The 17,367-nt window shown below is 40.6% G+C and overlaps 1 protein-coding gene across 1 annotated transcript; it reads left to right on the forward strand.

Annotated features, from left to right (window-relative positions):
* The first annotated feature begins 12,246 nt into the window (after nucleotides 1-12,246).
* LOC124413002 (juvenile hormone esterase-like) lies at nucleotides 12,247-17,344 on the forward strand. Its single transcript, XM_046893285.1, has 9 exons — nucleotides 12,247-12,502; nucleotides 13,193-13,333; nucleotides 13,436-13,601; nucleotides 14,036-14,221; nucleotides 15,211-15,407; nucleotides 15,654-15,819; nucleotides 15,880-16,061; nucleotides 16,229-16,530; nucleotides 17,002-17,344. Exons 1-9 carry the CDS (start codon nucleotides 12,305-12,307, stop codon nucleotides 17,198-17,200), a joined length of 1,737 nt encoding a protein of 578 aa, XP_046749241.1. The 5' UTR covers nucleotides 12,247-12,304; the 3' UTR covers nucleotides 17,201-17,344.
* Nucleotides 17,345-17,367: the final 23 nt, after the last annotated feature.

Raw genomic sequence — 17,367 nt, forward strand, 5'->3', positions numbered from 1 at the left:
GAGTCCTGTCGCCGAAGAAAGTTTGACGGGTCGTTTGGCTAATGGAAATGTAATCGCAGGTCCAGACACAACCTGAAACAGATATATGTAGAAGGAGAGCGAAGGGAATAAAGGCTGCAAATAAAAGCTGATTCGACAAATTTAGCAACCGAATATTGTTCCGAAAACGATCGATTAAAATATATAGTATACATCGTTACTTTTCGATTAATTACAAAATCAACTAAGTATGTTTACACAGTGTTAATATAATATCAGCGAAACTGGGAACTATGCACTTTTCTATGGCGTGAAAGCGCACAAAGCTTGCAGAAACTTACGGGTTGTATCATTTTATTATAATACATGCGACACGAGAAAGGCAAAGAATTCAACGGGGTAGCTATGATAAAAGGTGAACGCTGGACGGCTACCAGGATTATTAGTCACCCGCGTTATAAATTACTTACAAGCCTCGCATCGTTAAACATTCTATAATGAAATTTAGGCTTGCTCGGCTATTCGTCGTGCTGGGAACACAAAATTCGGGCTTTATAATACCGGCTGGCGAGTAATGCTCCTGACGTTGCAGGAAGGGATGATGAATTGTATGGTGACCGTGCAGCGATGTGGTTAAACTCAAATTTTCCCGGAGAATTTTAACCCCGAGAATATTTGATCAGAAATTTATTTGTTTCGATTGGATTAAGCGGATTTGGAATCTCCGTTCGAGTCCCAGGCACGTTTTCATAACTTCAGGACAACACCCGCAGGAGTAATAAATTATAACCGATTTGAGAATCGGCGGGAAAGTCCTTCTGAATCCATTGATCTCTTCGGTTAATCCCGCGTTATTTGTATCCCCAAAATATCGCGCATAAATATCGACTCGAAAACTTTTCCGCAAGGGTGCGACGAGGCTTTGTCCAATCGCGTTAGAGTTCGCGAGTCAAAAAAGCTCTCCCTTATTCAAAGCTCCCTGCATTTTCTATCGCATTATTGACACAATGCAAAACTGCGAGGACTGTCTCCTCTTCGCTTTTGATGGATCACACTGAAGCACGTTGACTCGTATCCAAAGAGAAATGGGAATTGTGTATTTAGAGCTGCTGAACTTGTCCGAAAGGGGTTATTATACCGTCGCTCTGAGTAATTGCGTAATAATTTAACCCGACATCAAAATCTCCTTAAAGTTTTGCCGTATATATCAAGTAGATGTCGAACTTTAACTTTCTCCATTCGTTTGTGTAACTCAATCCTCTCCTGAGCTACCATTTAGTTTTCATCGAATTAGCACAGGATCCGGACTCTGAACGATAGGTTTAACCGTTTTTATTTGATTTTTTTTTTACACTCCGCTCCGTGACATCGCAACCCACCGATACTTAATGATCTTCTCGAGAATTGAGGATGAAGTCGCCAGCTTTCTTTACCAGCCTAATCTCATATGACATATTGGGTGAAACGAGCAACTCAAACTTTCACGGTGAACTCTTTACAAACGAAGCTTAAATTCTCCCATTTTATAGATGTTTGCATGCAGTGTGAGTAAATATATAAGACCGATTCTGCGTATAGATTCCGATACCGACATGTTACCGACATTTTTAGCCGCTTCAGAGATCAGATACGCCAACCCCTTACACTGGTCAATTTTATCGATGATCGGTAAAGTAGGGATAACCTTCACTCGAAAAAAATGGTTTGTTTCTTGAGCTGTGAAGCGGCTAGAAATGTTGGTAAAATGTCGGTATCGGAATCTGTAGGCAGAACTGGCCTTATATATTAACTACTAGTGTGGATAATTAATGAAAGAAGACGCGCTGATTAGTACACACTAAAGATTCGCTTTTCTCAGTATAATACAAAAACTGGCTAAAATTACCATCGATTCGGCACAAAAGGGACTCTCGAATTTCAGCAAAAAATAAAATGTATTTTTACGTAACGCAAATCAACTGGGCTTACGGAATCGGTGTAGAATTTATTGCTTGCATCTCGTCGAGTCGAGACGCATGAGCTGGAATAAATTTCGCTTAAAAGCTGTTGCAGCCGGTTTGAGACGAGCTTGAAACCCGAAAATCGTCGCAGTGGAATTTTCCATAATCCATTATTCATCGTCTGGTCTTGTCGTCGGCTGCTAACGCAGCTGTGCGATTGGATTGTCACTTTGATTTTAATCGAAATAACAATTATTTTCATTACACCCACGGCTGCACTCAACGCGAAAATTCTGCAAACTGTAATATAATCCGTCTCTCTGACTTTGATAATAGTACAAGGATCAAAGCTTGCAGTTGAGCAGGGCGGGCTAGGATCGACTAGACTAATTGATTACCGCAATTCCAACGTTTCGCCCGACAGACCGGCGCGAAAGTTTGCCGAAGCTGGTTCTGGAATATTGGCGAAATTTCCACCCACGATTTCGCGACCTGGAACCTACGTGACGTCAGCAGCAGAAAATGATTCAGTTTCGGAAATCGTTAGAATCGAGGTTCTTCTATCCTCTTTTTTTTTTTGTTTTTTTGCTCGCGTGATTTGCGGCTAAACTGAGACGTCGGGAAACAATTTATTCGGCTGCAATTCCACCGGAACATCTGTCACTTCGTTCGAAAAAAAGCCTGAATGGAAAGGAATCTGAAGCGGAGTTTTCCTATCCGTCTTGTAAAAAACGTACAAGGCAGGTACGTCTGAGGATCGATCCGTTATACCAAGAAGATATTTTCGGCGAGGCATTTTTAACGATGTATGAATTTTATATACTCGACAGACACAGTAGGTGCGATGTGTATAGCTAGGGAAAAAATAAATTCACTTTTTATCAAGGTGAAAAAAGCACGAAAGGCGTGCAGCTTCTGAATTTCGTGATTTTCCTCCCCCATTCGTCTCACGCCCTTCACAATGCGTTCTGTCAGCTATAACCAAACCTACGCGTCAATTTGAATTTCAATTTCCATGATGCACGTCGCGTTCTTCCCTTGAAACAGCTGTTCGGAATACTAGCGAAACGGTGAGGATACATGAGCTGTCACAGCAGTCCAGTCGAAAGAATTATGTCCAAATGAAAAGAAATAAAAAAATAGAAAAATAAAATCGTCAAATGAAAACTTGACAAATGTAATGAAAACATTTTCTGCTAAATACAAAGATGCGATAGGAAATTAACGGAATTTTGACTAACCTTACCTCTTTAAGCCTTGATATCTCGATTCTTACATTTTCCCACTTTTTGCCTAGACTGTACACCCGATAGATCCTCACTTGCATCAGACTTTCCACACGAATATCCGAAAAAACGAAATTGCGCTGTTCATCAATCATCGCACGATTACCTATATCAACCTGCTAATTGAATCGATTTTTCGCAATCTCTCCTGCAACATTTTTTCTTACCCTCAACCATGCACTTTTTATCATTTTTGTTATCAAGTACTCGGATTTTGAAGAAACATTTCGACGTGTCGACGTAAGAACGAGGAGATTGACAGGCTCCCTCTGGATCAGAAAACGAAGCTACTATAATCATTCATGTGCAGACTAGCTGTATAAACGCAACTGCGTGAAAAGTTTTTCGTTCTTTGCTTTTACCCCGGTAAAACTTTACAACGCAATATACCTTAGGAGAGAAAAAATAATGCGTACGGGAGGGTGGGGCAGAGTAGGTACCTTAAAATTTTCTATGTTTTAAAGAATTTAGAGACAAAGTGAGCTCTTGGAATTTTTTTAATAACAACGGATCAAATTAACCACCTAAACTTTTTATTAAATATGAATTATTCGGAAATCATAATTGCTGTAAAGCTCATTCTGATTTTAGGCATTATTTTGTTAAGGAGCCCACTTTGCCCCCCCCCCCCCCCCCCCACATATCATGTGTAAAGCGAATTTTTGGATACCGCGACTTTTGCAGAGAGTCGAGAGGGGTTGGATCGCTTGATCGCGACGTCAAACTTTCCTGAAATAATTAATTGCCTCCCTCGGAAATTGCGAGCCGAATTTTGGCCATCCCTCTTCGTTGAGCGGCTATCAGTCCATTAAGCAGCCCGCACCCGAATCTGTGCAATCGATCTTTCGCTAAATCCATCTAATAACAATAAGAACAATAATTAACGAGCGGTATACAGCATTTAATGGAGTGTTAGGATAATTCGCGTCTCTCGGCGCAGCAGCAGAGCTTAATTGTGTCTTAAGTTATGACAGTTTAATTGACGTGTGTATATTACGCAGCACTTTGAAGATGAATTAATCGTTCGCTGCAGATAAAATTGGAAAGAACGGATTTGCCAGACTGAAGAACGGCAATTATCAGCTGTCGAGCCTAGCTTTTTCACACGGTCTACACTATACAAGATCTATAGCGAAAATTCGCTCGATTTACACTCGCCTCACCGAATGTTGCAGCACGAGAGTGACTTGCCGATTTTCCTCGACCGAGGAAAGCTGCCGGGTAAAGGATGAGAATTGCGAACCCCTTCGGGTTTTTTTGCTCCAAACCTTCTTTATCAAACGCCACCTATCAAAGCTCGGTGATTGATGCCCTTTCATCTCGGTATACGTATGTCGATATCATATGTATATATACAATATATATATATATATATTTTTTTTTTGGCTCATAAGGACGGGGTGGAAATCGCTGGGAGGCAAATGACGCGAAGTGCCTTCATCCCCCAATTCATTCATCCGGTGTGTGATTCTCTCGCTCGAACGTCGAACGATTAGCCCAAATCGCGAGAAATTATTCAGGGATTTGCGACAGCTGCGGACACGTTCGGAAACTTGGCAAATTCGCGTCTCCGTTACGCGTGTTTTTCTTTTTATTTACATCGTAATTTGCTTTTTATTTGTTTGTTCAAATTCTTTTTTTTCTTGCAACTGCGAGTAACAATTCCGTTTCGGATTTTAAAACGCAGATCGGTTTCGCCTTGGCGAAAACACCTTTCTCGCTTCTCTAATTCCGACACCATTTTTCCTTGTTATCGTCTTATCGATCACCGGCTGCCCCATCAACCAATATCCTTTCACTTCCGAACCTTAACGCCCGCCGTTACCCCGCCAGATATATAGTCGATTGAAAGGAAATTGCTCAATGGGATAATTCGATCCGGTAATCCAATCCACAAACTGCCACCGACATTCACCGACGCCTCAACGATTAAATCCGACTCCAGAGTGATTATTGTTTCCTTTCGAACTTATTTATACCTACAACCTGGTGAAGATACTTCGTTTTCTTCACTCCGAGGTGTCGGTCCTGACTTAATCCTCGAGGCTTCCTTCCATCTGGTCAATCTTTTTATCTCCTCTTCTATTACTGATCATTCACAGCTTTTCTATGTTTCTACAGCGAGTTATATACGGGATATTCAATTAATAGAATCACCCGGATAATGAAAAGCTGAGCTTTCACTTGATCTCGACGTTTTCTGAGTAAAATGGATACCTGGAGACACGTTGTTACGGTCCAACGAGTTTAATTTTCGGATCGACGAAATCTCAAGGATAAATCAACCGATTCTGATTATCGTGGTTTAGATCGTCAAAATCGACTGATTGTGGGCTGTTCTCGAGTTATTTCAGGAAATATGAATTCTTTTTTTCGATATTAATTTCGTGCGCCTTATCATACTCAGAAACTCATAAATAAAAAAAATGCAATTAAAAGTAAATACAAGAAATTGAAAAATTGTGGGTAATTCTGGAACTCAATTAATATTCCTTTCGGACCGTCGATTATTATTCCTGTTTGTTTTTCTCTCGTTTGCAAGTTCGGCGACTAATGTTCCTACGTTTTTCCCGTCTACAGGTATCCAGAATCAGCGAAACAGGCGATAAGCAAGTACAATGTTTGAAACGGGAGCTTTCATTGTGACGAGGCTGAACAAGGAGACGCATTTGTGGAAGATTGACAGGCCTCACCGAGGGACAGTCTGTTGTTGTTTGTCCGTCAAAGGAATAAGATTGATAGACACCGCACAGGTCGCTCCCGAAACGCGAGCTTAATATTATACACATACAACATTACGTAACTTGACGATGTTTAACGCGTGTTTTCCGTACACGAAATGCCCGTTTCTACGACGTTAGAGTGAGTCTGCGAGTGCGCATGCGCGGAGTACAGAAAAGACCACTTTTACGCCCTAGGAGTTGAAAGTGGCCATTTCGCACCGCGCGCATGCGCCGTCTTACCTACAACCCTAACCTCAATTTCATGCTCCGTGAAAAACGCTTAATAAACTCTTGCGCAGTATAAATAATCGTGCCTTGTGTCACAAGAAGGCAACGGTATTATCGCCTCGCATATTTCCAATTTTCGTCTTCGACGTCACCTGCTTCGACTCGTATTGCAAACTTACGCTCCGCCAGAAAGGACCGAGCTTAGACGAGACGGATGTCCTCCGTTTCCTTGAAACGCAACAGTCACTCTTCGCCTCGGCGAGGAGAGGAAAATTCCTTGGAGACACTGGCCGGCGGTTTTCTCCGCTTACTCCCCCTCGAAATTGCGATTCTCCCTCCAAGGACTCGCCCGTCTCTCACCCTCCACTGGCTCTTTCTTTGCACCGTAATAGGGATGAAAACAAATTATCTTTCCTTTGCCCCTGCATGCAAGCACGCAAGCCTTGCTTCATGCTCTGCATGTATATAGTACCTGACTTTGGTGTGGATTTATTCATTTTTCCTCGAGATTAAATCTTCGTCTTTGCTTGTACGTTGCTGCAGCTGCATCTTCTTCTTTTCTCATAAATTATGCAAAACAGTCTCGGTTATAATTGGAACCATTTAACGTCTCGGTTGAGGTCCTTGAACCGACTTTTAAAACAGTTTATTACCGTTAGACTTGCAAACTTTTGCTTCCATCTTATGCACTATGAAAACTATCTCGTGAATGTTCGCCTTATTTTACGGATGACTCGTTCGAAAAGGAAATTCGAAATCGTATATTTACTCTCTAATCGGTTACCAGATCTTATCTTTTAACCCTTTCGCACTTTAAAAATTAACAATTCAAGAGCCTCGAAACGATCTGTATAATCAACAAATTTTGCTACTTGCATCGGGAGAAATTTATCGTTTATGGTTAATATACAGTCTTTAACTATTTTCATTTTCTTTACTGAAATTTTCTTTCAACTATTGCGATAATCTGATGTAGAAGTACATCAATAAATTGATTTTAAGGAAGCATTTGACTGAAAAAGTGTAGTAAACTAAAGAAAAAAAAAACAAGCATAATTACACCGGTTAATAGTTACCTTTACCACATTTTTTTGAAGCTCCAACATTGTATGAACCGTTATTGGCAACGACATACCCACTTTAAATAACAATATTCTATACAGTAAGTGCAGTAAAAAATTGAAATGAGGTTAATTTATCGTTTGCAGGGATAACTTTATTAGAAACTTCGTCATGAAGTTCGTTAATATAGCAGGAAAAAAAGGAAACTTCAGATCGAAAGACAGCCAGACGTCGATTAATCACGAAGTATGTAAACGTCATTTTTTATTCAAAGAAATCAATTATTCTTCCTAAAATATCAAAGCTCCTTTTTTACAACGATCCTGACAGCGAGTTAATTTTCTACAATAAATTATTATCGGATAATTGCGGATTTTCAGGGTGAAAAAATTCCCGGGAAAATTTAACCCCTGAGAAAATACGCGCCGTGTATTTGATTTTGTATCGGTTTGGGTACGAACAGAAACCGGTTCGATGTTCCCCAATCTCGATTTGATCGAGAAGGCTCAATCAGCGTCAGTTTCTGACGCGTGAGAGGAAATTGACTGGCATGGCGTTGCTGCAGAGCTGTACAACCTATAAAATATTACCGTTCGGAGTAAAATGAGGATCAGGATAAATCCGCCTGTTCACTTTCAGCATCGCGATCGCAACCCTTTCCGATTAAATTGGGGAAAGTTTGGAAAGCTCCGATGGCCGAGTGGGATGAGAAAAACGGGAATGCGGGAAAGAGACGGGAATACCGGAAGTTAACGGGTTTCTCGGCTATTGTTTGCGCTCTCGGACAAAGTTATTCAGTTTCCCTCTGAAAGCTCGGCTGCAGCTTTTTGCTCTGCGGAGATTGATATCGGCTATCACTAGTCTATGGGGTGATTGTAAGAGGCCTGACAATTTCTCCGCCTCTTTGACCTCACGTCACAGATTATTACGTGACGTTCCACCCTGGAATGCACCTTGGGAAATATATCTTTTTTCATATTTTATAGGGGGTGGAATTTTGACGACTGCGAAATACCCGCGAGAGTTCGAATAAGCAGAGAATTTAAGAGAGCTTGAATTACAACAGGTGAATTGCTTAAACAACGCCGTCTTCATTCGGGGTCGAGAAGACACGTGACGTCACTCTTTATCGGAGAATTTACCCTTTTTACTGTACATTATTTATCGATGTATAAATCATGAAGATGAATGGAAATGTAAAAAATTATTTCTACCAAATTTTTTTCCCTTTTCACGCGTCCGACGCCTCTTGATTAATCGTTAAATTTTGTATAATTTTTTTGCTACACGAACGGGTTACTATATCGTCTTTAGTAGACGGAAGATCGTACATTTACCTTCCGACAAGACAAAGCCGCCGGGCGGTGCTTTTTTCTATTATTACTTACAGCGCACCCTTGCGGATGTGGTTATGGAATAAGCCGCGTAGGGAAACTCAAGACGATAACCGGGGTATTTGCACTCTTTGGCGGATTGAAGATCCTGCACAAGCCGCAACTCTAACCGTCAAACATGTTTCCTGCAGCTGAGGATAATTTCATTCGTTATATAGTTACAGGAATATTTTTGTGAAATTTAATAAAATATACTGATATACAAGTATAATGAAACTATAGTTATAAATGTTACATTCTCTGCTTCCTTCAGCATTAAAAAATCCGTTTATTTGGTTTACTATATTTTTTTAATCGAATAAGGCTTTGATCAATTAATTATCTATTCACCAATCTAAAATTATTGTAATAATTCATTCTCGTTTTGTATCCTGCAGAAGTATTTATTTAAAAGAATGAATATATTTGTAGACTGTATAGTAAGTATAAAAACAGAAATTATCGAGACAAACAAGCCAGACTGATGAAGATGTGTTATTACAGTGTATGCATAAGCTAAGGAATCGGATCCTCGAGCAAATTCTAATTTCAATCAGCACATTAACCCGAAATGCAAACTTTGCACGATGTACTAACTCTTTGAAAGTTTGCAAAAGTAATTGCAAAACATCCCCGCCTACTTGCGCTAAGCTGTAATTTCAAACCCGTCAGAGCCTAAACGGGATGAGCCAAAGCCTGGCAAGAATAATGAGAAGCGACTAAAACTGCTCCGGTTATGTTTAATATTAACAAACATGGACTTCGGCTACTTTCGAATATTTCAACAATCCCTCAACCTCGGTTAAAATTGAAGAAAACTCGTTTTAACCGCGGTGTAGCAAGTTTTTCACTTTAAGGGCTAACTTTTATCGAGCATAAAATATTCTACCGAGTTAACAATTCTCCAATTATACTATCATAACCAATTAATCAAACAAACTGAATTTTGTAGTATTGATACTTGATACTATTCGCACTTAGCGAGAAGACGAATTTCAATTCCCAATCGTTTTCGACAATTCAATATACTCAACACTTGAAGTTGATTTTTTTTTTTTTTTCTATGGCTCTTCAGTCGCTGAGCAGACGATGCAAACACAATTTCAACGATAAAACAAACACCACCGAATGTAGTAGGTAAGCCAATCGCAGGATTAAAAAACACGGTTTACACGTCATCAAGTCCGAGCAATTTTCCGTTCAAATTTGCCAAACACAATATTATGATTTCATAAAAGTTCAATCGCGTATTTGCACATTATAATTGTTTTTTTGCCTCTTCCTTATTCTCCCCAACACACGTTTTCACTACCTTCGTAAATTTTGACGCGTTACGTGTATATACGAATGTATTTAGTATGCTAATATAAAGAATCCGGGATGCCGTACGTATCATTTTCCCAAGCGAAACCACAAGTTGTATCATCATTGCAGCAGGATAATATATTTTATACGTTTCTGCTTTCGTTGCGAGAGGATAAAAACCTCAGGTCGTGCAATATTCCGCGATATATATTAGAGGAAGAAGAAAAAACAAACAATTAAATCCAATCTAGAACCATGGCATTCGTTATAATGATCCATTCGTCCGAACAAGGTATAACTTGTCTCTTATTATTATTGGAGGAAAAAATTTTCCGTTATACACACAACAAGTTTCAACGATGATTCAATTAGGTGGATTGAATCTATTTTGGTCCTCGATCCGCTGAATCCTTATTATTACTTATAAACCATTTTATTATTGACTTCGTTCTCGCCACTTTCGTAATTGGTGCAACTGCGTTGCAACTATAATCATCGCAAATCGACGCTGCAATTATTCTTCAGTTATTATCACAGTTTCACTAATTGACCATAAGTCGAAAGAAATAATTCGGTAAAAAGTATACCTATATTCTTTAAAAATAAGCCTTTATAATTAATCAGCATATAACGGGTAAAAACGAGAGTAAAACAGGAAACAAAAAAGCTTCACAAATAGATAATATTTCCCATCCCGATTTATCGATTCCTTATAAAATTATAACTCGGTAAATAACGAATGACCGAATCGTTCACTCACCGATTTTTCAGCGTTCTTTTCCCCCGGGAGAAGGGTTTAATTTCCAGGGGTGCACTTCGGCCCCGAATCCAAGAAGGCAAGAGCCGAGAAAAGCGCGTGCTCGCGGCGTGAAGTTGCGGGAGGTTCTAAGCCGAGTTTCCCGTTGGACCCGCGGCGTCCCGACAACTGCTCTGCACCCTGCAGTGGCGACACTGGATTTCGAAGCCACCCCCAACGAGCAGCTCGAGCCGAGTTTCGTTTTCCCGCACCACCTTATAGCCGAGGATTATATCCTGTCCCCAGGAGCGATCAGAGTTACCGGAAATTTAAGAAACTCGATCATTGATCGTAATTAAAACTTATACGCCGCGTCTAAGAGGTCGATTATTTCACGGTTTGAGGCTTTTACAGCTTAATTTTGAGGCTGTGCTGTCTTTTTTCTTTTCTTATTATTTTTTTTTGTTTTCCTTTTTTTTACTGTCCTCGCGTAATTTCGTTACCCAGAATCGCTGTATATCGGTTAATTATAAGTTTTAATAGCAATCTGGCTGCCTCTATCCTCGTGGTATTTTCATCTACAGAGATATTTTAGGCAACTACGTCACGTATTTGCGGACACAATACTCTTAGTTATACGTTTTTATCGCAGTTTTTCTTCACAATTCGATTTCCTCCAATTTTTTTCTATTTTCTTTTTCTTTCCTTTCTTTTCTTTTCACTTCACAAAGTTTTCAGCGTACATATACGTATCTATCTATCTATATATATATATTAGGAGTTATACAAACTGCCGAATGTGAGTATAATTTTTTTGTGACCATGCCTGTAAACTTTTCTTTGTATACCCGGCCCTCTTCGACTTTTTCTCTTTTTCCTCGGGAAAACTTTCGAAGTCGGTCGAGTCACGTACAGCAAATATATAGTCTTTCCGCGACACAATTGTGGCCAAGATGCCTCTCGGAATTAATATAATTATAAGCAGAATTATGCGCGGCGTATTATCTCTGCGGATGTGAATGTTCACGCAAGCTCATCGGAAAAAAGATTTGAATTATGCTAGGAATTTTTAATTTAAGTAACAATACAACGAGTATAATTATTATTAGGCATCATAATTAGTATGGAACACGTGGGTCATGCGGTATTTATTAGAATCGCAGGAATTAAAAGCTCTATTTGGCGGAAAGAAGTTTGACCGAAGCAGCGAGTCGAACTCCGTCGCTTTGGCTGCAAGCTCGTATAATTTCTGCATTCGTAAAAGCTCGGTCAAACCTGTTGCACTGCGCGAATACGAGTGAGCTGCAGAATTCGCAAGCTTATATATATATATATATATATATATATATATGTATATATTAGGATGGTCACAAATCGGCTCGAAGTGTGGAAAAAAAATATATCTATATTATATATATAGAAATAATGGACCTCGTTCAACCAGCAGTGATTCACCACGTGGTTATAAGTGATCGGTATACACGTAGGTATGATTATTATACCAAACATCAGACAGGCGATAAACGCGGGTCGTGATAGTGCCGATAAAATTATATTTTATCTAATTTATAAGATTGATAATTTTACCGATTCAAGATTTCTGTTACATACACGCGTTCGTTAATTCATGCCTCCGAGAATTGGATCGAGACGCGATACGTAACGAACCAACATGGATCTAACTGCACGCGTGTTTCTCGGTCTCGTGATTATCGCGACATTTAACGTGAGTGCCGAAGAGGATCCGAAAGTCTGCATCAAGGAGGGCTGCCTAATTGGATTGACGGAAATTTCGCGACTTGGTAGAGAGTATTTCTCCTTTCTGGGTATCCCTTTCGCCAAGCCACCCGTTGACAATCTCAGATTCAAGGTTTGCATCTTTCACTTTCAAATTTCAACTTTCGGTTTCAGTCATTTCTTCAAACACCCGATGATTGCTAAGCATTAGTGCTCGGAAATAGAATCTTATGTACGGTTGTCGATTAGATTCCATTTTCCATTTCATAATCCATTTCAAATACCTATTTTTCATTTTACATTTCAAATACATTTTGAAGACCATTTTTCATTTTCTATTTCAAATGGATTCGAGGTACCATTTTACCCAACCCTGTGACCGAAACACAAAACACTTCTATTTATTCCTATAGCTGTGATTATAATTTCGTAGCTCTGTTATAAAATCTGGTAAATCGTAAATCTATTCGATACTGCAGTCAATCCGGTATAGATAAGCTGAGAACAAAGTATCGTCAAATAATCTGAGATCTTGAGTGATGGGATCGATCGCGTTGACACATGTAAGACTATTCGATTGATAAGTGCGACCGTAATAAATATTATATTGCTCAAACTCACTCAAGGGGCCAGACTGAGTCCAAATTATGAGACCAATTAGACTTTCTCGGAGAAAGTGTCAGGAGTCCTACAAAAATTATTTCGCATCCTTTGCTTACCCTTGATCAACAAACGCGGAAATGTTGTGACAGAAACAGAAGCATATGGGGAAATAAATTCTGATTATCGTATGTACGTAGAAAAATTTTACATCATCTTGCAGCCACCGGAAAGACCGGAAACTTGGAATACTCTGGAAGCAAAACAGGATGGTAAAATTTGTCCACAGTCAATAATCTATCGAAGACCCAACGATCCGGAATCCAGCGAGGACTGTTTATATTTGAACGTCTACTCACCCAAGGTGGGTCACCGAATTTACCGGCCAATATACACATGGAATTCTGAGCCCCAACGAAATTCCCATGACTTTAAAATGGAGACTAATTAGATTAACCAATTGTAGATTCCTGCCGAAAAATCGAAGCCTGCCGAAGCCTTTCCAGTCATCGTCATCTTTCACTCAGGAGGATTTCAGTACTGGTCTGGCACCAGGGATCACTTTCCTGGAAATTATTTACTGGACCATGACGTCGTCGTCGTCTCTGCCAATTATCGTCTCAACGTTTTTGGTAAGCCGGTCAAAGAACTCATACTCGTCTTGACAATTAGACGAGCTCGATTTCATCCTTTAAGGATTGATAACTCGGGCGATTTGAGCCTAGATTTAAGTCGTCCAGCACATGCCGGACAGCAGATTCGCGTAGGTTTCACGTTGAAATAAGTACCGACGTGATCGATGCTTTTTATTCATTCGACGCTGCTTTGATCTCAGATTACAATTTGCGAAATAACAGTCGTGGAAATGCCGATGCCGTATTTAATTAATCTGGCTTCGCACAGGAGCCGTTTTAACGACAGAGTTCCTCTTTGTGCGTACGTGTGGCCTCAAGATTATTTACCAAAAGTAAAAAAATAGCGTCGGAATTTCGTTTCTTTGTGTACAGACAAGCCTGCGACATGTCCCACGTCTACGATTACACAAACCCGAGTTCTCCTCTCACAGGTTTCCTCAGTACAGAGGACGAAGTCTCTCCAGGAAATTACGGGCTCAAGGATCAACGGCGGGTCCTAGAATGGGTTCAAGAAAACATAGCAGCCTTTGGAGGCGACCCGAAGACCGTGACAATCCAGGGTCAAGACGCGGGGGCAGCTTCAGTGCATTTTCACATGCTGAGCGCTTCGTCGAAGGGTGAGCAGCTTCGAATCAATGTCGATTCATTTCACGCGCCAGTTGCGCTTCAAGTTGTCGCGAAAGTTGTCAGGGGTGAGAATTAAGGAAAGGGGATGGAACGATCCTTCAGGCAGAATTAACGCCACGCGTTGTTGGCCCAAACTTTCAAATAAATTCCTGGTATTAATTCACCCGAGTAAACTGACTGTAGGCGTGCGAAGCGAATTAGTCGCTGGTACTCGGTGTAACTCCATGATTGATCTTTGGAAAGCCTTTGGAGAACCTTATCTCATTTTTCCTCGACAAAGAGACCATAGGACGGTAGATCAAACGCCGATCGATGCCTATAAAAACGGTGGTGTTCAAATTGACCAAATTTGGCAGGTGTAGAGAACTGTGTTAAACATTTTTTGCGATCAATTAGGAATAGATTCAAGATTCAGTCACCGAAGCAACTGTAGTGGCACCCTTTTTCTTTCTATTTTGTTATTTCGTTTTTTTTTGTATTCCATGCAAATCCTGATGTTTTTTTGAATTCACAGGTAAAAACTTACTTCAACTTTTTCAATGGTTGGGATTTTTTGTGAGTCCATAATTGTTTACAATTGTTATAAGTAAACACATGCAATAAAAAAAACAACGTATTTTCGCGAATGTAATTCGTTAGTGGCAAATTTTTTAGATTAGATTAGGATTAGATTTCAAAAATGTAATGCATGGGAGTAGTTTTCACCCTCCTCAGGGGTGCGTATAGATAGTATTGGGGGCCGCATCTATTCTCGGTCTAAAATCCGTCTAAAGCAATGTGGATAATTCACCCCGTTTTCACCCCATTTCATGGGTTGATTTAGTTTGATTGAATTTTTGACATCATACTCGCATTCGGCGTTAAAAAAATACTTCAGTGGTAAAAAAAAAAAAAAAAAACTGAATCGCGCAACGGAAAGGGTTATTCTCGTAAAGCGGATCCAACATCTTCATCGAATCTATAATTCTACCGATTCCAGGCCTCTTTCACCGCGCCATTGCTCAATCCGGAAGTGCCTTGGCTCCATGGGCGTTATCGCTACCCGGCGAAGCTCGTGAGCATGCAAATTACCTTGGTAAACACATGAAATGTCCCAGAGACAATTCCACGGTGCTTGTGAACTGTCTGCGGCTTCAGTCGGTTGAGGATTTGCTGGAAGCGGATCCGATATTCTTCGTAAGTTTTTGTCTTCTGATCAAAAATCGCAGGCATACAAACTTTTATCCTTTGATTATCAATAATGTCCTTCTTGCGATGCTGAGCTAATCTTTTCTCCTGATCTCTTTTCCCTCCTGATGTACAGCTGACCATAAGTGTAGTCGAGGTTTTTTTTTTTTTCTTTCGTCGAATGGATACTCATATAATTATATTATTTCCGGCTTGTTCAATGGGTCAATGAGCTGTTTCCAAATTTATTTTGAGGTGTGGCACATCGACCCTTTGATACCCTGGAAGCCGGCGGTGGAACCGGAACACGATGGTGCTTTCCTGACCCAAAAACCCAAGCAGCTATTGGAGAGTGGGGATTTTATTGACGTGCCTTTTCTCACTGGCGTCACTTCTCACGAGGGCCTCTTCAGAGCGGCGGGTAGACAAGCTTAGTGATAATAATCGGAAGGGATGTTTTTACGCGGACTATTCGTTTCAGGTATCATAAACTACGACTCTACTCTGGTGAACTGGAACGCCCTTCCCATCAGGTCCTACACCTCAGCGTTGAATCTTTACCACCTTCCAATCGAGGAGCTGAAAGACGCTATCACGAGGCTGAGAAAATTCTACTTCGAATCCGACAATGTGAAGGTCGAGCATGAGGAACAGTTCGTGAACGTGAGTCTGATCCGGTTTCATATTGTGTTCATACTTGAAAGGTCGAAGCAATTAGGGGTAAAAGTACACAAGTATTGTATTATAAGTGTACTGTTGTTATGAATAACTCCGGAGACTCGCCTCCCTCGGTTTTTTTCTCTCGTCGAAAAATTCATTCGTTTCCGCAGATGTTCTCCGACCGATACTTCTTTCATCCGATGGCCAAGACTCTCGAGTTACAGCGACGACATCAAAAAAGTCCAATTTTCGCCTATCGTTTCGGAACCGAGAATCCAGGCGTCACTTTCGCGAGATATTTTTCCTTCTTGTCAGAGGACGACACCGAGTACAAAGGATTGTGTCACGGGGACGAGATGATCTACCTTTATCCTCTGGAGAAAACGTTCTTCAAGGAATTCGTCCACAATGAGGAGGGGAGTGCGATGATCGACAGAACTTTAGAGCTGTGGATAAACTTCGCCGTTCACGGGTATTTGCAGAGATTTTTCAACCCTCGTTACGACGGTTATATTTCGTTTCTTTTCGCCTTATTCGTCAATGTTCAAACCATACGAGTTGAGCGAGTACGCTAAATCACACCACGCAACCTCTCAAATCCGGGAGTATTCCGTGAAACTCACCACTAGACGCCGGCAGATAGGCAACCGAGATTGCAATTTGTATTCATTTACACCCGCGGTTGCCTATTTTCTGGCGTTGAGCTGTGAATCTCACATAAAATTTCCGGTTCATGGAGATTAGAGAGGTTGCGGCGTGTCGGTGAGAAGTTTTGATCCGAAGAAGATCTAAAGATCAAAGCCACGCCCGAGTTTTGGAGTATCAGCACCGCGGGCTGTACCAACTCAGTTGATTAACTTTGTAATTACCGTCGTCGAGGCCATAACGCGAATAATGCGATCCGCATCACGCCGGCTTATCCTGCTGTTATACTTGCACACAGTAATCCAACTCCGGAAGGATATGACGTAGCTTGGAATCCCGTCAACTCCGAGGACATCGAATACCTGTCGATCAACGGACCGAAAGATTTAAAAATGGATCACAAGTTTTACAACGAGCGACTCGCACTTTGGGAGGAGCTTAAACTTGAACGCGAAATACCCGAGAATGCAGATTTCCTTGTTCACGATGAGCTGTGAATTTTTTTCATGCAGCACGCGGAGTTCTAAGCGTCGTCGTTTAATTAATTCATTCTGCTGATACAGTCGCCGAGTTGGCGATAATTTTTCGTGTATCGCAATCAGAGCGGAAACCAATTAAGCGACGATATGAATTCCTTCCTTCTGTATTTCACCACAAGAAATAT

This window comes from Diprion similis, chromosome 12, assembly GCF_021155765.1.
Source record: "Diprion similis isolate iyDipSimi1 chromosome 12, iyDipSimi1.1, whole genome shotgun sequence".
NCBI lineage: Eukaryota > Metazoa > Arthropoda > Insecta > Hymenoptera > Diprionidae > Diprion > Diprion similis.